Raw genomic sequence first — 23,555 nt, 5'->3', positions numbered from 1 at the left:
AAACATGATTAAGACCTTGCTCCCTAAAAGCAAAAGCATCCTCACCAGCTTATCAGCCCATAATATTTCCTATTGACCCTGAAACCTCCTATGTCTGACAATTTGATCCTTTGTTCTGGCTTTTTCTCCCTATTTGTTACTACTTCCGTTTTAGCATATTTTTGGCCTAAGTTTCAAACACAAAGACTTTACAAAACTGAAATCTCTTAGGTAAGCACTGATATTGACTTCTAAGTGCCTGAAGGAGTGATTTGAGTGCCTCTTCAATGTCCAGATATGGTGACTCATTTTATCCATCTACTTCTGAAATCTCATCCCATTTCTAAAAGAAAATCAGGGACTAGATATTCAAAAAGATGGCAATTACCCTGATATCAAAAAATTACCGTCTGACTTGAAAATGTCAAGAGAACAGACATATATGAAGACAAAACATTTTTACATCACTACAGAGGTGCAGAGTAAAAAGCTGTTTATACTGGCAAAAGGGTAAGCTACACCATCACAGGTCATGCCATCTGACCCAGGGAAGAAATCCTGGCTGTATTGCACATTTCTAGACATGCCTGGGTCTTCCAACAAATACTACAGTTCCTGAAACTACTGAATACTGGAAAGTATGTTGGACTATTTCAGCTTGCCCCAAGCATAATTGAGCTATGACAATTTACATAGAGTAAGGATATAACTGGGAGATTTTTGCCCATTTTTGTTGCTTTTATTCTCTTCCTTCTCTCGCTCATTTTTTTTCAGCTAACTTTGTGTCTTTCCCTCTACTTTGAAAGGTGTTCTCTGAAACTGCTCCGGTTGCAATTCCACAGTGTGCCCTAAAATCCACATCTGCCAAACTAACTTAAAATTCTTGGTTAGAATTATCTGGTCGATAAAGTGTTCAAAACGTACATATCTATGGGTGTCTACACGCAAGGTACATTCGTTGTAATGTTGAAAGAGTATTTATTGTGATTTTTGTTTACTGTTCAAATATACTGTTATTTTTGCCAGGAGTAACTTTATTATCATCATTGCCAGGCTACCTCCTAAGATATTGTTTTATCAGATTTCTTTACTATTAGCCCTGCAGCTATCTTAGAACATCAGCATCCATTTGTTTTGTACCGCTGGCTCTCATTGTTCAGAAAAGAGAAAAATTGGGTTCCGTGAACCTGCTGAGATTCGGAACAAGGACTATTTCCCTTTAGCTAAGAGACATGAGATTTCGCTTTGCAAGTACAAAATATATTGTACGTTATTTCCATGCATACCAGTTAAAAAAAGAAAAAAAACCACAACCAAACAAGGATGAAGTCTCTAAGAAGTCATTTGACTGGAAAGTAAGACTCCAAAGTCAGCAGTTAAATAAAAATACTTATAATGCACATCCAGACTTTCTGAAGTGCAAAATTACCTACAGGTTCTATATAAATATATACTTAGAGAGTATCAGGATAGAGACCTATCAGTGCTTACCTGAAGCGCAAGAAATGCAATACCACGTGTATCATATAGCACCATTCCAGAAATTCCGAATTCATAAGTATTTTAAGATTGTTGTGGTGCAAACAGTATAATTTCCATGTATAGTTTGAGAAATGGTTTTACAGATATTCTTGCTAATATTGTTTGAAACAAATAAACTCTGAATAATGATTTAGTAACAAGTAGCCACAGCATTTAGTTTGTCATTATTAAGAGACCTAGCTATATAATATTATGCCAAGAGAACAATATATTAAAAATATAACTACAGTAGGTCTGAGAAATACGAAATGTCTCCATAAAGACAGAACAGAAGAATGGCGAAAATCACAGATATTTTTGTAGATCTCTGTAGATTTCATTTTTTATTGTATTAAAATCCAAAGTCCTGGTTCTGATTTCTGGTAGTTTTTCCATGAATACTTTCAGCAGTGAATGCAAGGAAACATTTGTCCTGATATATCCAATACTCTAACATGCAATGACAATTGCTTAATTTATCTGAACCCTTGCTTGAAATGTATATGGGCATAAGATGAAGCATAAAGTCTTTAACAACATGATGCAAGCTCAGAGTAAAGAAAGATTTACCAACTTTTATAGTTAAAAAGACAGTGGCAGAAAACGCTTTTAACAAGAGACAGCATAGGGTTAAAGCCAAATTTTTCTTGAACAGATGATATTTCAGATGGCCACACTATTCCAGATGCATCAATTTCCTTGAAAATCCAATCCATATATGTGCATATGCTGTGCTGGCAGGAGGACTGACTGAAATGGCCAAAACCCAAGAGCTAATATTCTTTTGGCCAGAATAATGCAATTATTATTTTCCTAGCTATCAGTCTAAGCATACAGAGCCATCTGTTATGCAAAGCAAACATACACATCTCAATTACAGAAAATGCAGTTGCCTTGACAGAATTTGGATTACACCACTAACCAGGGCTGTAAAATTTGTTTTAAGCTAGTGTATAATGGATGCCTTTCAGGAGTTTCCTAATTAGCATTTACCTGCTTAAACTAATTATCCATCCTTCTTCTTTACTGGCTTATTAAACTTCGTTGGATAGTATGCATAAAACAGATTAATATGAGCATAAGACAATAATAAGCATTAAAGTTCCGATTCTTTTCTGTATTAACAACACGGTGGCGCACCAATTTCAAAATTTGAGATTCTTGATACTAACTCCCAAACAGATTAAGGCAGGGATTAAAGTCTATTACAAAACGAGGGACTTTAATGAGAGACAAGAATACTGATATGAGTTAGAAACCGCTCTGTTTCCATTTCTATCATTTGGTTTGCTAAAGCCAGCACAAAATAACAATTACTGAACTTATTACAGCCAATTGCTTGCATGTTCTTTGAGGAGTTAATGAACCTCTATTCGTATTCTCACCAGCTAATATTTAAAATTAGTCTTTTTCTGCACCAAATGTTAGAATTTCCCATTTCATTGTTGTTGGGGTACAGCAAAACTGACAGTTGCCAATGCTAATAGTTGCTTCCTCATAGCAGCATGGTCCCCAATTTAAATGGCCAGAAATATTATCTCAGTTTTTCTTTTTCTCCTCAGGGTGACTGCAATAGAAGTAGATTATCCTACTCTGAAAATCATCATGCAAAATCTTTCTGCTGCATTTCTAAGTAACAGCAGAAAGAAGCTATCCTTCCTAAACATTTCTTTATGCTGCAGGATTAGGAATAAGCATCAACAAGTAACTTTCCCCCCAGTTTTGTCCTGCCTTTTAGTCTTTGTAAAACAGTTGTCGGCAATTAAATGAAAAAAAAACCCAACAAAACAAACCAAACCTATTATATTTTATAAATTTGTCTTTTCATATTAGTGAGCATTTGTGAAAGCAGCAAAATGTGTCCTTGTTGGAACCCTCCCCGCAAGACATTTTAATGGTCTCTTTCAGCATTTCTTGACTCCAAATGACTCCCTGTCATCGTGTCAGCTCCCTGGATAATGCAGGGTACTCCATAAACATCCAGTAATAGGACACAAGGGAAGTACTATTAGTATGTCCCTTTCCTATCAGGTATAGAGGTTTAAAGTTCAAAACAACTGAGAAAAGAAACTTCATTTGTTCTCAATAAATTAATAATGATCCTGCACGGCAAAAAGTTTTCAGGCACAAGTTTGTCTTATCTCAACACTCAATACTGATAGATATGTTTTTCAACTACTTCTCAGGATGAGCCAGATGCAACTTTAAATAACAAATTCAATAATCCACACAAAATACAGAAACTAAATTATTATTTCTTTAAGAGTGATAAACAGAAGAACACATCATACACAGTTACGTTCTAGAATCGAAAGCATGTACTTACTTGGGACAGGCCTAAATAGATGGAGACAGTTTCTGAAATGTATAAAAATTTTCCTTCTTGATTTAGTGCAAATACAAATCCATCCAGGGACTACAGAGTAAGGGGGGGAAAAAAAAAAGTGAATAGATTAATAAAAATTTCTAAGTTCCAGATAGAAATAAATTCAAACAAAGGCATTGCAGAACAAATTAAAGAAAATGTTCTGATTTCTATGAGAGTGTTTTTAATTTGAATCCTTTACATTCTGTCTATATATTAACAAACAACATATGAGTATATTCCAAAGTTCAACGACTTATTGTCATGCTTACATCTGCCATATACTGTATAAAATTTATCTCATTTGCATGACAGAAGAAATACAGAAAAATAAAATATTCTTCAATTATTTATAGGAAGAAATAAATAAGGAAAACAAATAACCTTCCAATCAAATGGTATGTAACTAGATTCACCCCCGCTCCCCTCCCCCATCTCCCAGAATCAAATCAGTGAATTTCCACTTCCAAAAACTGAAAAAGAGAAAATAAAACCCTACCATCACTCAAACCACTATGGACCTCAATAATTTGTTAATTAATTGAGGATTACACACACGCGCGCGCACACGCACATACACACACCCACACCCCCCCATTTTCCTTTTGTGAGACAACAAACAAAGCCAATCAGCAGATTACTGTCAAATATGTTTACAGCTTAGGTCTATAGAAATGTTATGAATTTCGTCCCTTTGGTGTAAAACTCTAGCTCAGATTTTATTTTGACAGGTTCAAGTCTTTGGATGTGGTTTCCATTGCAACTGCAAAAATCAAAATACGACTACACAGATTAATGCACACCTTTTGAAACATGAGTGCTGTTAATAAACAAAGGACTATATTCTAAACTGACACACGGAGTAAATCACTGCACATCAAGTCAGAAATATACCTCTAGGAATAAGAGCAAATCTTCAGTAGGAAAAAACTGCCTCTCATACACTATATGTGCCTTTACTTTTATGCTTTTTATGAGGCTGATTATTGGCAAACAAACATTTACTATTGCAAAAGTAAAACCGCAAAATTCCAGAAATTAAAAATGCTAAAATAACTCATAGAATAAGAAACACCCCAAATGTTTGATGAACAAGAAACAATCCTAAAAAATCCCACCCCAAATATCCCCTTGGGATAAAGATATGTATAAAGTAAAAATATCACTGTAGCATTTGACAGATCAACCTGGTTTTGGAAGAAAAAATAAGAGATGCACACAAATTTGATGGAGATATATGATGACAAAGTCATGTAATCATTTCGCTCCTTTTCAAATACAGAACAGTGATTTCTGAGGGTTTTTAATTTTTTTTTTCTTCTGCTTCTTGATTAATTTCTAACACGCTGCTGGTCAGAAGCTGTCTTTGCCAAGTGTTCACCCCTCTCTGATGTAGTAGATGGTGGAATTAGTTCAAAAATCTGTATTTTCTAAAAAGAATAAACCACATATTGGAAAACAAACCCTCACTAAAGACACTGCACTAAAGAAAGACTCTAATTTATATTTATGAATTAATAAAAATGTAAATCTGCATAGATTTCCTTCATGTAAAAACATTTATATTATGCAAGCCATTTATGGCCTCTTATAAATCATCATCATTTCTTTTCAAATGATTAACATCAGTTCCTTGAATTTTAACATCAATAACAGGTGGAAAATTTGGAACAGTGAAGTTCAAACTTAGACCCATACAAGGACAATCAAAACCTTTACGCATTTCATCTCCCCCACCGAGTATTATTTCTTTTGCTACTATCCACTTTCCCTGTCACAGATCAGAAGAGTAAATCTTTAAGGGTCTTGGTTTAAAGTTTCCTGATGGTTTGTCCCATGTTCCTTTGAGGAAACCGGTTTAATCCTCTGTCAGAAATAAAACTGAGAACGCTCACCCTGATTTCCCAGCCACCTACCTATGTTCTTACTAGAATGCCGTTCTCCACAAGGAACAATAAATTGCCATACTGAATCAGACTAACAGCCTGTCTGCAGTGGTTGGGTTTCCTGGGTCTGACTGTGTACCTAGATGCTTCAGAACACCGTTTGAAATACCCATAATGGTTATGGAGGCAATGGCAAGCCTACTAGAAGTTTCTTTCTAACCTCAGGTTGTTAATAGTTGGCTTGACCATGATATTGGATATTCCTTATAGGTATTTTCTATAACCAGTGTGCTCAAGACTTTTTTTTTTTTTAAATCCCGTTATGTTCTTGGCTCCATGATATCTTGAGGAAAGAAGTTTCAAAGGTTATCTGTATCATATAAAACCAACTTTGCTCTTCTCAGCTTTTTACATATCCAGGTTTTTAGTGTGGTCTCCTTGTTCTTTTACTGTAGAATTACATACAGTTGGAGCACATTTATGATCCGTTCTGCATTACTTGGCATATCTGGATAGAGCAAAAAATAATTCTCTGAGTCACTGGTGTTTTTTCTGCTTCTTTACTGTGCATCATCTTATTTAGGAATCGAGGCTTTCATAATGAAACAAAAGGTGGAAGAAAGCTTTCAGTACTGATTAGGCATAAAAGTTTTCCTTAGTGTTGTCTTGGAATTGGCTGAAACCAGTTTTGCTGGAAAAACATAAATAACTAAAACTATCTTTGGTCAACACAACTGTACAAAGCAATCTCAACCTTCATGGCTAAAGTTTGGAAAGTCATCAGCAACTAGGAAGGGTGTTAAAGTGAGAAGTGTTAGACATCTTAAGCACTTGCTACTTTTCCGTGCTAATGACTCTGATTCTCTCCTTTCAGTTAAACAGTTTAAATTCTTCACGCTTTTCTTCTCTTTCTTTCTGGAAGACTATTCCTTACTTTTGCCTCCTAGTTTTACAAGGGAGGTATACTAGGAGGCACCGCTGACGGACTGGCAGGGCCAATGCAGCATACTCACAACTCCTTTGGCTTCTTGCCTGATTAGTCACTTCCCGTGCCATAAAATTAGTTCATTATGCCAACCAAGACACTGAGTACTGATCAGTTCTTCTTTCTCAATTTCCTTTCCCTCCTCCCTGAAGTTACGTGTGGGTATAAATACTGACCAGCATTTTGTTTAATAGAGCAAAACCAGAAAGTTTATTTAATCATATTTTGAAAAAGCCACAGATTAATAGCTAATGGAACCACTTCCACACCCAAAATACAAAGACATTAGAACAAAGCCCCCAAGTACTAAGTTCAAGTCCTAACAGTTGCGAAAAATGACAACAAAAATAGGGGGAGAAATAGCCACCTCTCAGTGCAAGGCAGTTCCTCCCACCAGTACGAAAGGGCTGAGATGCACCACTTTTGTGACAATGTTGTTGTTCCTTATACAGGTCAAACAGTAGTTCTGAAGGACTGTCTCATTCGTTATTCATAGGTATTATTTATGAATATTTATTATTTAAGTAATGCGTGTTGAAATTTTTCAATTTTTCATAAAGCGTATGTCCTTTGTGCATGCCAAGAGAGCAGCAGACTTCAGAGAAGGTGGCAGGCAACATAACAGAGGTTACGTTATATACTGAAGAAGAGTATTTGATACCATTGTATACTACCTATTTACAAACAATTTTGTTTTAATGAGAAATCTCTGGAAGTATTATTCATATTACGTGTGTATAACTAAGGACACGATAAATGCGAAAAGGGTACCGGATTTAGTCAGCTTTCAAATCTCTCTTTCAAAATGAGTGTCACAGTGCAATTTCCAGCCAGAATTTCTGAGCAGTTTCCTTGTAGTTCAACAGCAGGTAGGATTCTTGTTTCAGAGGTTCTACAGTTATCATCAACTATAATACAGAAATAGGGCCTGCAAAGGTTAACTGTTTTTGCATGAAATGTCCTATTTTCATTGAAGCAGAGGCCATGAACATAAAGGTTGAGTGTCTTCTGTTAGGAAAATATTCTTGAGTTCATTTCTTTTTAATTTTTATAAATGAAGTTGACTGTCATAAATTCAGTCCTATCCCACCTAGTGTGGCAGCTGAAAAAGGGTCAGGGTGACCCTAAAAGAGAATTTTGAGCACAATCCAATTTAAGGAAGACTGGCAACTTCTTGCTTAAACCTACACTTGCTGGTTTTATGCAAAATGTGATTAAGGCTGAAGTTCCCCAGTACTTTTGATTTCAGAAAACCATTATGTATTATGCTGTTTCAATCACCACAGGCTACTTTTTAATTTTATTTTTTTTTAACTGCCCCACTGTTTTCAACAGGCGCCAATTAAGATTCTGGGGTCAAAGGGTTAATTACATCTTCTTAGCCACTATGTAGAATTTTCTGATTATTAACCAAGGTTGGATTAAGATGAAAAAGAACCGACACAAATGTTAATGCTTGCCCCTCCTCGAGAAGATTTATCATAATACCATGCTGAAATCTATATGCTTTCTTCAAAGCTGTTAGAGGATGAAATCTTAGAGGAAACACAAAAATAACGCTTTATAGACATCCAAGTATCCGATTTATTGAGCCAGTTTTCTTATTCCTGAAAACTGTTCTAAACTAGCCAGACAGGACTGATATAAGATTTCCTTTGTCACATACCAGCAAGTCAATGTGGTAGACATGAAGGAAGTGAGACTCAGATGTAAAAGTCACTAGCTACAGCACCTCTGCATAACAATGCCAATAATTATAATTTATATCCTCTGACATCAGAATAATATGAAAATGTAAAGCACAGGTTTTTAACCAAAATACTAAGTGCCTCTTACAGTATTTGTAGAATAGTGAGGTTATTTCCTCTCAGGATATGAAACCCACTGTACCACTTTGACCGAATATGCACTAATGTATAATGCATCGTACTAAATGGATTTATATTTGTCAGAGGAATTTTGTCCTAGCCATTTTTGCATATTCCCACTACAGGCAAATTTAATTCACTGGAGTCTTACTACATTGTCCTTCTGAAGAATATCCTCATATTTCATATTATCCATGAAGTCCCTAATTCTTTCTAGTGTATTCCAATGATGCAAAAAAACTCTGTTATCCTGACCTAAACTCCAGTTAGAGTGAAGAATTACCAGTAGGCTAGGTTATTTTAATGACAGATTATTTTAAACTAAGCCTTCACCATCTGTTCCACCCCCTAATTATGAATGCAAAAAGAACATATTTCACAATTACATCAGTAAAAAGTAAGATATACATGATTTAAATGCATGCATGTGTTCTTTGTCCAATGCAGCATGCATCTGTGATGTTTTTCTCATCATTCAGGCTCTGATCAGGAGATAGGGGCTGGGGAAGGGAATACTCCCCCATGATAAAACAGATTAATTGATATACTAAACTTTTTCCTGGCAAACAGATCATCTTAATTAGAATTTTTCACTGTTGTGACATAATGATATTATAACTGGAGCTGAGCATTAATTTGAGGACAAAGCCTCTCACCAATTAGACATACAACATTCAGTAACAGCAAAAATGTTTTACTCTTTTTTTTTTTAAAAGAGAGGCAGTATTGGATGCAATTGACATTTACGAAAGCAAATAGTCCCTCTCTTATAATAAACATATCATTGCATAATTTATTTATTGTGTTACAGCATGGCTTATAAAACATGGTTTGCTAAAGACCGCAACAAAAAAGTAAGTTTCATTTCAACATGGCAACCATTCTTGGATGGGAGTTTAAAATTAAATAAAAGGCATAAACGATGGCTAACGGAAATATGATTCAAAGCCTCAGTGCCCATCTACTGTGCTCTCACTATTAAGCTATCAGAGCAGTATCCTCCAGCAAAACCAACACAAACACACAAAAGCATAACTACTTAGGTGGAAAATCTGACCTTGGGCTTTTACAATGAAGTACTATGAGACAACCGGAGTATTATTCCTGGAAATAGGATTTTATATGGGACGTATTTGATACACATGAATAAATATCAGCAACTAAGGTTTGATCATCTACTGACTTACAAAAACGTCTAAAAACTTTATTCCTCCTCCTCAGTCTTTTTAATCCCTTGCAGAAAACAAAACAAAACGAAAGCCCAAATAAAATAAAAAGACATGGAACTTATGTGTTCCTTGGGCTACAAGCTTTTTACCACTGAATAAAAATCCCAACATCAAACACATAGAAAACTCGGTTTTCAACTCTAATACCACTGCCATTTTTTCAATCACAGTCCACCGAAATGGTGATATGGCTACATGACCATAGACTCCTTGTGAATTAATGACACATATTTGGCAACAAAGTAACATGCATTTGGCACCAAAACAACTACAGTAAAAAAGATGAGGTAAGAGGACAAGCTCAAAGGATGTGGTTAGAACGGACTTTGATGCCAGCTTCCTAATTTGTCATCTTCATGCTCTTTGCTCGTGTGGTCAGGATGCAATTTATGACAACAAGGAAGTGCCAAAAAATAAATGTGTCAATAATAAGGAGGTCTGCTTTACAGCTCAAAGCCAAGAAACGAAGGAGGAAGAGTAAACTTAACTGCTTCCCTTGATGCATCTTTCGCCAGACTTACAGAATAAGAATGTTTATGTAACCAAAGCAGCAGAACGTTGCAGGGGCAGACTGAGTACTTGATTAGAAATACAGACTTTGTTACAGATCCAAACAATTGCAAAAGTGGGGAGTGTAGAGAAGAAAGGTTTAGAGGCAAGAATAATGTTCAAAGGTGGCAGTCAGATTCTTAAGGTGTACTCCCAGGTTTATTCACTGGTAATAGATTGACACATATCAGAGATAAGCCTGAGAATCCCAGAACGATTACAAATCTCTAAATCACAGGAGTTCAAGAAAAAAATCAGAGATTAAGAGTTTGACAATGTTTTGTACACAAATGCAATGAATGACTTTTAGGGATCTCTGCCTTGTCGATAGCAATTTAATTTTTTTCTAGAAGGCCATTCTATAACGCTGCAAAATCCCAAACCATCCTGACTTCATAGAGGAAACTGCACCATGAAAGCTATTAGACTTGCTGAAAAGTTGGCATCACAGTAGGGGAAAAAAAAATATCCTTGGGTTATATTGCAGTGCTATTAGAAGAGAGAAATAGTGAGGCTTGCTAATGTGAAAAAAAATAAAAAACAATCCAGGAGAGACAGCTTGCACTTATTCTCCACCCAGTTAATCACAGGATAATTTTTTTTTTTTTTGGCAAACCCTTTCATATAACATGCAGACAACTGTATCAGCGCCAAAATACAGATAAGAACAACAAAACTGAGTTACATGATAGAAGCCAGATGATCTTTAATTACCACCGTGAAATTTTTTTGGTCAAGTACTTGCACTGTTTTGCTATATCCTCTATATCTCTGCTCATTATTATGCTTCTGTTTGATTAACTGATCTAAATTGCTGAGCTGAACTGCTGAAATTCTTCATGCAGGTTTTCATGTAGAAGACATACTGATGTGCATTGAGGGAATTAAACTATTTGTTAGAAGTGGTTTGATGCTTTACCCAGCACAGCATTAGCACTGCTGAAGTCAGCTGGCTGCGCAGGTTATTTTAACTTACATGTTAGGCTTCCATGGCATTAAGATTTTAACTGTCTGATGACCTGCTACAACTTGAAGCATTTGGATTGTTTTTCAGTGACAGTGAGGAGGCAACCTCTCCTGAGTAAAATATTTTAGAAGGTGAGTAGTACCCACTAGCGAGAGATAGGAAGTATGAGTTTACTTTCTTTGGGTTTTTTTGGAACAAGTGGAAAATTGCAAGTGATACAGCAATCTTTTACATGACACACCTACGGTTTTATTGCAAGAAGACATTCAGTAAATTGTACATTCCCCATGTCCGTATCAGAAGTTTCCAGTCTGTGGTCTTCCATCTGACTGATTTCAGCCTGAACTATTCAAACTGAAAACTTAACTATTCAACAGTCTGGACAATCTGAACTATTCATTCTCAACAACTTCAACCTGAACTATTTGAAGGGGGCTGAGAAAAGTAAGCTTACTGTCTACAGGCTTAAATTCACGACACAGTATATAAACCACCAATGGATAATTTTTGGGATCCACTGGTAGACACACACAAGAAGGTTAAAAACTGCTGTTCTAATTGAAAAATGCTATTTTTCATTGTCTGTTCTTCTGCATAAATGATTCATTACTAAAACGAAACACTGATTTACATTAGTACATGCTATACTAACCATTGTTGAAAACTGCTGAAGTTAAAATCTTACTAGGCAGAATATTTATACTCTGTCTTTGCTATTATCTTTTCTGAGAGGAGGACTATATATATTAGTGTAAAGAAAAAGGGAGAAAAAGGACTCCTGAGGGAGGGATTCAACACTGTCGCACTTAATTAAAATTCAATTTTGTGGGAGTTGTGTATTAAAGCACTGACCTTTCATCTTTATGATGCCAATTCCTGATGAGCTCCTACCCTTCAATTATATAGGATTCCTAGGGTTGGTTCCAGACTGTTTGGACAGCAGATTGTGATGCCAGTAACTGCATGCCATCTAACAAAATCAACTATATCTATTTAGGATGAGCCTTATCGTACAGAGATTACATTATATATCCCTCACCCTGAGAATGTGATCGCTTTGGGTCAGGATTAAGTGTATACCTTGCTGTGGACTGGCTTTGCTTTGGATAGATAGGATTTGAATACCAAGTGGTTTCTGCCCTTCGATGGTACAAATATTCCAATCACATATGCATTTGTGCACCGAGAGGTGCTGCTCTGAGGAAAAGACTTGACATTGAATGCACCTGCATAACGTTTACTACCGTTAAGTGGCAAAACTGAAAGAGTAAGCTGACCCAGTAGCAGGAGCTATGATAAATAGTGAGAGTTGGCAGAATGAGGGCTGAGTCCCCAGACCTACACCTCAGACCACACAGCAAGAGATTGTAGGAACCTGATCTGACCAAAATGCTGCACCGGTAGAAGCACCTATACAAGCACAACTGATTGCGGGAGCAATAAGTATTGCTGTGAATACTATTGTTACCAAAGGTGCAAGTTTAAAGCCCTTTTATGTTATGTGTGAATATTTTTTTTACATACATTACATACATACATTACATTTACATACATACATTACAGTTTATGTAAGCTCCATTCAAATTGATCTTATATTCATTGTATATCTGCATGTTTGGTTAGCTTTTCTTTTGAACTACACTATCTGAGACTATGTGAAAGTAAACAGATAAAGGTATTGATGGACTTGACGATCTGAAAAGTCCCTTCCAACCTAGACAATTCTATGATTCTATCTAAATGTCTGTTGTCCAAAAAAACTAGATGAAAAAATTATATGAAAGAATTCGTGATACAGAGTTAATTGCACTCTTAAAATAACACCTGCATTCAGTAGGTACTCAGATGCTTTGGTGATTGATCCTGACAATTGCCTTGCTAGAATTAGACCTCTAGCCCAGAACCGAGTACATGTGTTCTCACTTGCATCACACAATTTCATACATATGAAGCAGAGAGGCTGTGCTCAGGGAAGAAGAGGATGAGGGGCTTATGTTCAGCATATTTAATCTATTAGATGGCAATACAGACAACCAAAATAGATCTGAATGAGAAATGGAGTTGAGTTCTTTGCCTAGCATATCATTCTGATTTATACTCTTCTTGAAGGAAGAGCATGTTGAGAATACTTTATAGACAATGGAATATAGAGCTAATAAGAACACAAAATATTAAGAGCAAATCCAAAGTCCATTCAATCCAGTGCCGTTTCTAACTGTAACCTTCAGCAGATACATGGTAAAAAATGAAAATCTGTGTTCTTATCATCAGCCTCTTATCCCGTGTTAAAATGCAAAGAAGAGAGAACCTGGTCCTAATCAGCTGAGAATTCCTCCAGCTGTCATTAATCCTTGTACTAATGCAGGAGATCCATTTGCTGTACCAATTTTTTCTCCACCTATGGGAGTGTGGAACAGTTCCACAGATGTCCACTCTGAAGTCTTCTAGGATCCATATACAGCTGGATTAAATTAAAGCAGCTGTTCACTTTTCCAGTAAAGACTGGTACATAAAAGCCTCCAGAACTGTTACTGCCACTTGACTTCTTAGTCTTGTGACCCTTGAAACCAGAAGAATCTGGACCGGCATGAATCAGAACCTGCTAGTTACTAGAAGTTAGGTTATAGAAGCATGAAAAAAAACCCCAAAAACCAAACAACAAAAACCCAAACTGGCAAAACTATAACGCTTTGAGGTCTGAATTGTGAAGTGAAGTGGTTCTTCCAAGTCTGAAATTAGTTTCCTCTGCTCTGCATGTGTTTGTCTGTCCTACTAACAGCATTCCAATACATGGCTTGGTTTTTGCTAGATTTGACAGTGGGCAGAGGTCTCAGAGAAATTCCTACAGGTGTGGTAGAACACAGACCGATAATGGAGAGACGCTCCGAGAGCCTTTGCAGCAGTAAAAGCCGGACTATGAGTTCCTATAGTATTAGACATCACAAAGTAGCGACCTTACAAATGCCCTGAGCACTGAAAAAGCCTCAGACAGGCTGCACTGCCTTAGACACAAAAGTCAACAGAAGACAAGATGGAAATCTACAGATAACTATGCTGTGCTATTCTAATACCCATAGAAGAACTGATTTCCATTCACTCCTCTGGACAGTTAAGAGCTGGGAACACAGGAGTACTGCGAATATGTGGGACTAACAGAAAAACAAACAATTAACTCCCTGAAACAAGTTAGAGACTCCATTAATAATAGAAATATTTCAAAATCTTCCCCTGAAGTAATTATTCACTACATCTGCATTCTACACAGTAAAGCTGATACCTCTATGATGGGTTGCAGTACTTCCTTCAAGGGTTTTGAGGTTACACCGCTTCACTCCAGAAACACATTTCCCACAAAAGTGGGGAATGCGCATTTATGTGAAAATCAGTTATCCTGACAGAATTGGAGGTCTGGTCCTGAATGATTTCAGGAAATCAACTCAGTTTGCCACTACAAAACACCATTGCTATGCTGACCTTCCACTTCTGTTTCACAGCTGGAATATGAGACCAGGTGAGAAGACGGCATGTAGCTCTGCCATCAACAGGACTCTAATCTCACCCTAGGCTGTGAGAAAATACTGTGTTTCTCCCTCCCTCCCGTGCTTCCTTCCTTCTTTTTTTTCCTGAGTTCACCTCTAATGCCTGCATAGGTAAAGATAAGTACAGTTTTCCTGTTTACCAGCTCATTGCATAAATTCAAGCATATCAACAGCACAGAGCAGCTCTTTCAGTGAAAAAGGTTTATATTCTTTTTTAAATACAAGCTAATATATTATAGTGGCACCTCTGACTGCTGTGATAATTAAGGGTCTGTTTGTATTTCTATAATAAAATCCTATTTTCTAGGGTGAGGAGGGGTGAGTGGGTTATGATCTGTCCACATAGCACCAGCTGAGCCAGAAACACAAGGTTTCAACCAAGAATATGGCGGGTTTTTTCCCTTTTAAAAGCAGTTTCACAATAACCACGTGAAAATATTCCTCTGTATTTTTACCACGGGGTTTTAGTGTGCATCCAGACTACCATGATATGTCCTTAAGGGGTCCCCTGGAGCAAATGCAGCATACAGTATCAATAACCTGCTCATCAAAGGGTGCTCAATATTTCCTTGACACTGCAGAGTACAGTAGCTGTTGGTTGTGTCAATAATCTATATGCCACATAACCTAAAGAGCCCCAAATAGGTCTTGACACCACGAACCCTAATGCTATTTATTGCACATGCCAACAATCTATATGTTGCGTCCTGTGTCCCAAGTAGGAACTGACATGATTGCTCCACACTGTTACTATCCGTTTCATTCCAATTTGTAACAGATCTGAAGGTTAAAGTCTCTCCCTAAGATGACTGTGGTAAAACTGCCTTCATCAATGGAACTGATGGAAGAAAACTCCTCCTCTTGCCAAATGTTAGCACCATTTTCCTGTTATTCAGAACCATCCAGAGAAAACCAAGGAAACACTTCTAATTTCTTCTAAATATGATGCTTTAAACACACAGTGGGAGTGTAGCATTCTAGCTTTCCCCACTTCCATTACGATATTTTTCTCCTTTATGCTCCGTTAAAAAAGTCACATGTATCTGCAATTGTCTCCTGCAATGTCTTCTTCTAAACCCTAAGCAACACCTTACATGTTTGCTTGGCAGTCAGTTGTCATCAGTTAACTGGGCATCTTTATCGTGCAGTTCTGAATTCCTGCTCCTGCTACCTGGTGGTCCTGTAATGTTGCATTTTGACAACATCTCTTCTCCCTGATGCATCGTACTTTCAAGTCTTAGTTACGGTGCATCAATGGAAGAAACCAGAATTTCCTCAAACATCCTTTGATTTGTCCCAGCAGCTTATTTGTTTCAGCATCTTCTTCCCTTTCCTTAAATCACTGGAAAACTACCTTAAGCCAGAATCAAATATAATTATAGAATCATAGAATAATTTAGTTTGGGTCGGAAGGGACCTTTAAAAGTCATCTAGTCCAACCCCCCTGCAATGAACAGGAACACCTTCCCGTCCAGCCTGACCTTGAACTTTTCCAGTGATGCGGCATCTACCACCTCTCTGGGCAACCTGTTCCAGAGTTTCACCAGCCTCATTGTAAAAAATGTCTTCCTTGCATCTAGTCTAAATCTACCCTCTTTGAGTTTAAAACTATTACCCCTTGTCCTATCAAATACGTAACTAGATGCTGTTAGTGCTTTTTATGCTGCTGTGTGCATGTCTTTCCAGTTCCCTTTCCAGTTCCATGTCTTTCCAATTCTGTTCCGTTACCATGCCCAAATGAACATGCTGCCTGAGACACAACACAGAAAGCAGCAGAGATAGACTTTTGCATGTAAATTTGCCATTTTAATTGGCAGCAACCCTTCCAACTTAAAATAAATAAATTTAAGTGGTCATGCTTTAACGAGTTCCGACATTTATCTGAATTTCTTCAATCTGTTTTCAGTCACTATAGTGAAAAAGAAATGGTGTTTTATCAGTCCTTCCCTGATTCTGGTTTGAAACCAGATGGGAACAAGCAGAAGCGCACATACACAAAATAACTGCAACAGAAATATAACCAAATGTTTTCCACATCCGAGAAGACTGTTTGAGTTCTGACTAGGGTTTAAAATTTAAACAGTATTTTCAGCCTAGTACTATCTTCCGCCGGATTACAATTCAATTTGCTAGAGGTAACTTCCTATGGTACTTAAGACTGTATTTATTTCTAAATTAATTTTTTAACAGAAAATAAAATAAACACACCAGAGTGCTTAAAAATTGAGAATGCTTTTTGACCCTAAAAGATGGACATTCACGGTGTATGAAACTGCAATATAACTTGACACATGTTTCTAGCTAAACGTTATTGGAATAAAATTCTCTCTCACAAGGTTCCTGTGCCATTTCCCATTTGAAGTCACTATGCCACCTACCGATACCACAAACTAGTATCAAAATTATTTATGAAAAAATCATATAATACCACAAACGTAGAACTAGACTTTCCAATTAGGAGCATGCAAGAAAAGGAAGAAAGTCTGACAAAACCAGTTTTGTAAGGTAAATAGAAAGTAAGCACATACTACAGCTATTTCAAATTAGTGTCCATAGTTTAAATATCAAATTCTGCCTACAGCCAACTCCTAAAGCTCTTACTGACGCCAAAACTATCTCCTTCTGAGGAATCTCACCTTTGACACCAATACTTAATTCAGTGCAGAATTAGTGTTTCCTAAGCCACTCTCCAATAGTAATCTGAAACCAAACCAAACCTGAAATCTTGATAACTGATTCCTTTGCCATTTACTTTTGCCTTTGCCATTCCTTTTATTCAAGGAATGCCTTTGCCATTCCTTTTATTCAAAATAAAAGAGGTTTCAGATACTTTTCCGATACGTTCATTAAGATGTGCAGACAGATCTATGGATAGTCTATAAGCCACAAAGTTAAAACAGATTAGATAAAAACACACAGTATAGGTTAAAATCACTGTGGATGGCAGATCCACTGCACACAGTTTGGAAAGCATTCCTAGAATCTGTGAAGGTAAACTGAAATATTTTTGTTATTGATAAGAAAAATTTAAGCTGCATAAACGTTGTAAAATTAATGATTTTATACAGAAATGTACAGACAAGAATTTAAATGCTCAAAACAAAAAGAAATCCCAGACTTTAGGCTGAAACTTTATCATGATCAGGGAATTTCCAGAGACTAACTAGTGATACATACTATGGACATGCTGGATTTGGAGCAAATCCATACAAATCTATCAATATTTTGCAGTTCACATACAAACTTATACCACTGCCTATGATCTACAATAATTATAGTCTACACATTACAAGTAGTAATATTTCAAAAATCACAATTATCCAACTACTTAAATGCTCTTTCCTATTACATACTAAAATGTTATGCTTCTTGTGCAAATGATATCACAGCATAAACTGCTCTTGCAAATATTACAGCTTTAAATAGCATTTACTATTTGTAAATGCTTGTTGAACACAGCAGGTGGCAAAATGATTTAACATCATGAACAAATACGTATGGTTGCTTGAGCCCAAATTTTAGAGCAGATAAACCTATTTTCTGGTCCTTCGTTTAATGGACTAGAAACAAGCAAAAAGGCAGCTAAACCATTGTGCATATTCTGGCAACTCACTGCTTCAAGTGAACTTTCTCATATGAAGTACTGTGCTTAAAACAACATAAAAGCAAATCACAGGTCTCACATATTCACTGCTCGTCTGCAGTATTTCCTCTTACAGTTTTCAAGCAGGATTGTGCACTATGGAAACAAAAATGCAAAGGTAAAAGCAAGAGCACAGTGTTATGTAGTCTAAAATCAATAGGCAGAGAGAGGACATTAACCAAGAGGCTAATAAAAAGATGCTGCCCTAGACAGTAACATAAAGAGCCCTGATATATTTTTCTCTTCAAAAATGCTATTCCTTATGCCAATTTTCCCTTAGCACTGCAGTAGTTTCTCTGTGTATATACACGTCATCTTATTTTTTTTGTCTTGTTCCAATTTTATGTTTGCATTTTATTTTCTCATTTCCTTCCTGCTACTCCCCTGTTTCTCTTTACTAGCTTGATGTTTACACAGACCTTTACTAGAATTGCAGGGTTTGGAGAGATCCCATTTTTTTCTTTGTTGTAATGCCCACGTTTTTTTCCCAGAGAAAAGATAAGTTTACCCAGAAAATAAAAAGCTAATACAACCTTTTGCTCATCAACAAAGTATGTCTTGTTGTAGCCAGGAATAAGTTAATAAAACAGGGAAAAAGCTTAGTGGCTTAAAGAAAAAAAAAAAACACAACACCTCCTTGGGGTTATGAACGAACAATGTTGTTTTTTCTTCCCAGCGTGCAAGGATTTAATTAAGTGATAACAGTCACCTTGGGGTGGCTGCACAAGGCAATAATATCTAGGTGAAGAAAAATGCTGAAGAGAGTTGAGTACAGTCAATTTATCTTCAGAGAAGGCAATAAATGAACAAAGCATAGGTATTTGGCTGATTGTTTTGGAATGTTTCCATTACTGATAAACATCAAAATAAATGGACAAAGATTTGGTATTTTCAGTATCTGAAATGTATTAAATACAGAAAGAAATGAAGGAATAAATCAGTGTGAGGTCATATCCTAGAGTTCTAATTGCAAATGGTTTGGTAATTATTCAAGCTAAACATAGAACAAGGGAATTTTAATGTTGACACAAAGGATAGAAATACAGCTGAGATGTGTATTTATAGCAAACACAAAACACTGGATGAATTTCACTGTGGAGAAAAAAAACGGTAAGTGTAGATGGAAAGAAGTGACATATATTAGACAAATATATGCAACTTCATGGCCAACGACCCAAATTTGAGGATTTAAAAACATGTTTGTGGGAGCTCTTCAGGAAACAAGCAGCAAGCTCAATTATCTGTAAGCTTGTGTTCTGCCACCCTCATATGCAGAGAGAGAAAGAGCATGGAGCAGAGAGGAAAGACTACAAGGAAGAAACATTCTCCTTTACCACAAAGCTGCTAACAATTTGCTTTACTTTATTTGCAACACAGGGTTTGAAAGGAATACATGGGCTGTCCTTAGGGAGTCTGATGTGTGCGAAGGGGTCTGAAAGCTATGTACCCATTTCCAGCAAGAGTAGTCAGTCTTCCAAAACTTAACACAACTCGGAGTCCAGCTACAATAGTTGTTTGCAAGCGGCATGATCTGATAAAGTCTCTGCCAAATGGACACAAATCACGCTTAATATGGAAGATGGGAGAAACAGCACAAACGCACCGGTAATCTTGGGAATTCACCACATTCCTATGTCCACTCTGGTTTTCCCTTTAATTTTAATACTTCTCCTGAAGCCTTCTCCAGCAGTGAGGGAATTGATAGCTATTTCCTTGAGTTTACAACCAGGCTAAATACTCCTCACCCACACACTTCTGCATGAAGAGGATGAAGCCTACAGACAATTGTTTTTTAACTGTGTGGGCAGATATTCTTTCAAAGAGAAGGAACAAGTCAATAATGAATGGCTCACTCAGCGTCCTAAGAACAAATATGAAATGCGTGCGTGTGTGAGAGTGAGAGAGCAGGAAAGTGTAATTGAGTTTAAAGAGAAATATCCAGTTCTGAAAAACAGACAAGATTTTGAATTTGAACAAAAACTTTAAAACTAATTCCACTAAGTTGCCTCATCAAGACTTCTAGTGTATGTCCAGCAACAGTATTTAAATAAATACTGCTTTTCAGGGCCTGTCTTTTCAAGGCCCTGTGAGTACGATCTACATTAACAATTGGTCCCACTGCAGTTATCTTCCTCCTAAAAGCAAGATGCCCTTTAAAAATACTATATGAACTACATCCAGGCATTCATTTCTCACCTCTAGTAAGCTGAAGGTTTGTCACTTGCCTGTAGCTGCTGTTTGGCCTTGATACTGTGATTCCAGCAAATACCCCAATTACAACTGCAATCTTACTGGTTATCTCCATCAAAACACTTGGGAAGAACTTACACGAAGCTTATCCTTTTCTTCAGGTCAAGATTGGGACACACGACACTAAGACCTCTCTTTCATATGGTTCAGTAGCAGACAATCTTTTTCAGGCTGCTAATGCAGCACCTACTCTGAACTCCACAGGGAACAAAAAGGGGCGTGAGTTTGCTTTGCCATGGAATTTGGACAAGTGACTACTCAACACATCTTAAAAAATTTCAGTGCAAGAGCCTGGTTTTAAAAACTACTTAAATCTGATCACTAAGACTGTTATTTAATTCTTCATTTTATCTGAGCTGGAGGGCTGGTAAAAATGATTATAACTAATTGGAATTACTATTTTGAACTGCTTATATTTTCTAAGTCCTTTTATTCTGCACAAATTACCTCTCAGAAATTCTAAAAATGCTACCTGAAAACCCAATGTTAGGAGCCACTGGTCACTGTAGCCTTCTGGAAGGCTCAAAGTCTAATGTCAGAGGACCAGAAAAGCCCTTCTTCATCACTTTGTTCATTGAGTGAATTGCTCCTGAAATGCTTAAGTGCCTTAAGTTTTCTTTATATATAACACGGTAACAGACAACATCAGCCATTCTAAATTATACTGAGATGACTGCGTTTTAGAGAGCATATATAACCAAAGCACATATATGCTTTCTAAAGCATATATAACCAAGTCCACAAAGTAGGGGTTTGTGGGATTTTTTACAACACCAAGAGAGAAAAAAAAAGATACGAAGTACTTTTTTAGATTGAAGCACAAACAATTCCTGTTCATGTTAATGGGAGATTTATAACTGATGCCTGAAGGATCATATCAAAGAGTATAACCTGAAGATTAGAAAAGATGTATCTGTTCACTTGTCATAAGAAAATCCCTGTTTGTTTTCTGTCTTTAAAAACAAAGAAAGAGCCCCCTCCTGTAACACACTGTTAGAAGCCACAAAAAATGAAACTGCTTGGTTTTTCATTACTCGGTTGGCACTCACCTGACGCAGGCTGACTATGTGCACACACACACACACACATATACATACAGATGCAATTGAGAGCAGTACGCATGTTAGCACCACCAAAGTCAGTGGATGCTATGGTATTTGTCCTACTGAGAAGAAAAGATTGTGGGAGTTCTACTAAGCTGCTATTTTGGATGCATTCTTTCTACTAACTCCAGATAAGACAATGAGTCTCCCTTATCTGATTGTCAAGCCTGTATTTCCAGATGGATTCACAGCATTGGTTTCTGTTTGTCTATTCAACCATACAATACTCTGCTCAGTCACACCCAACTGATCAGAAGAAAAGAGAAGAAAAAATATGCACATCTCATCTGGCACACGCATGTTCATTTGGTCTGGCTTTTCTGGAAAGTCGCTCCAGTACCTGCTTTTGCAACAATTTTAGAGTATCAGTGATGTTCCTTTACAGGTCACCCTTGAAAAGGAGAACAACGAACAGTCCTGTACCTTTCACTATACAGATACTAGGAACATCTAAGAGCAAGTACAGAGACATGGAAATTACCTGCCTGCAGATACAGGAAAGGCACATTACCTCCGTTCACATTCAATGGATTCTATGCACAAACAATTAGAAACTTATAGTAAAACAGAGGGAAGATTAAGTCCTGCACAATACACTGGCCAAGGTTCCTCTTTCCAGTTACCATGGAAGTTCCGCGCTGTCACAGAGATGGGACAAACAGGTTTTCAAACTCCTGCACGCTGAACTGGCATACAATGTTATTTTGCCAAGTACGATGTAGAGGCATTTGTAAATTCTGGTCCTAAAATCAATTGCCGCATCGCAATGGCCAAAAAATAAGAAGAAAGTGTGATTATTTGGGTAGCACTTTTATTTACTTTTTAAAGTTCCTTTATGAGAATTTTGAGGTTATTTTTATTCCTCAAAGAGAAACTGTACTTAAACACGTACTAGAAACATGTACTAAAATTCAACTTAACAGAATTAAAATTGCTTCACAAATGTATCGAATTAAGGTATGACATTAGCTACATGATCAGAGTGTAGGTTTAAGAATTAAATATAATACCCATTTCAAGCATGAGGTTACACACCCACTGTTGTATATGTTTGGCCATCTTCTCTCCTTTTTTCCTTTTTATTTTATCTTTTTAACAATTGTTGGAAATTAATGCAATTTTAACATGTGAAACTCAGGTTAGGTTTTTTTCCTGAACTAGCTCTTGGTTCAGCATCTCCTCCACTAACTCAGAACATTCACCTCTTCTGAGGTACTGCCGTGCTCACATCTCTGTGTCCTCCTTGCTACCTTCAGGATACAGAGCATTTCTCATGAATCCAAAGGAGTAAAGCCTTGGGGTGGGTTACAGAATGTGCTGGAAGGAGATGAATTTGATGGATTTGAAGGAGGGAAAGGAGGGAGATTTGAAGGTCTAACTCAAAAAAAAAACCAAGGAAAAAAAAAAGGAAAAAAAAAGGAACAAGCTAAAGCTCTTTTGAAGATACTAAGAACATGATGCAAAATGGGCAATTATAATGATTATAAAGTAAGAATGGGGAAAAAACGGGGACAGAAAGACAGACCAACAAGCACTGAAAATAGAAGAGAAAGACTGAAAATTTGCAAGTGAAAACAGAATGAATTTAAAAGGAGAAGGTTGAAGAAAAAGCAGGAGAAAAACACCCAGTTGCACTTCCAGCAAATCATTTCATAGAATTAATGTCAACCT

General features: G+C 36.8%; 1 protein-coding gene across 7 annotated transcripts in view; it reads right to left on the bottom strand.

Annotated features, from left to right (window-relative positions):
* Positions 1-23,555, bottom strand: part of NPAS3 (neuronal PAS domain protein 3) — a 627,172-nt gene that overhangs the window by 187,262 nt on the left and 416,355 nt on the right. For all 7 annotated transcript variants that reach the window (XM_074585122.1, XM_074585125.1, XM_074585124.1 and 4 more), the window contains one exon: positions 3,827-3,916. In XM_074585122.1, coding sequence (XP_074441223.1) covers positions 3,827-3,916 — 90 coding nt within the window. The remainder of the gene's footprint in view (positions 1-3,826; positions 3,917-23,555) is intronic.

This window comes from Larus michahellis, chromosome 4 (genome assembly GCF_964199755.1).
Source record: "Larus michahellis chromosome 4, bLarMic1.1, whole genome shotgun sequence".
NCBI lineage: Eukaryota > Metazoa > Chordata > Aves > Charadriiformes > Laridae > Larus > Larus michahellis.
Note: the sequence above shows the minus strand (reverse complement) of the source record. Positions and strands in the feature narration are given on the sequence as shown.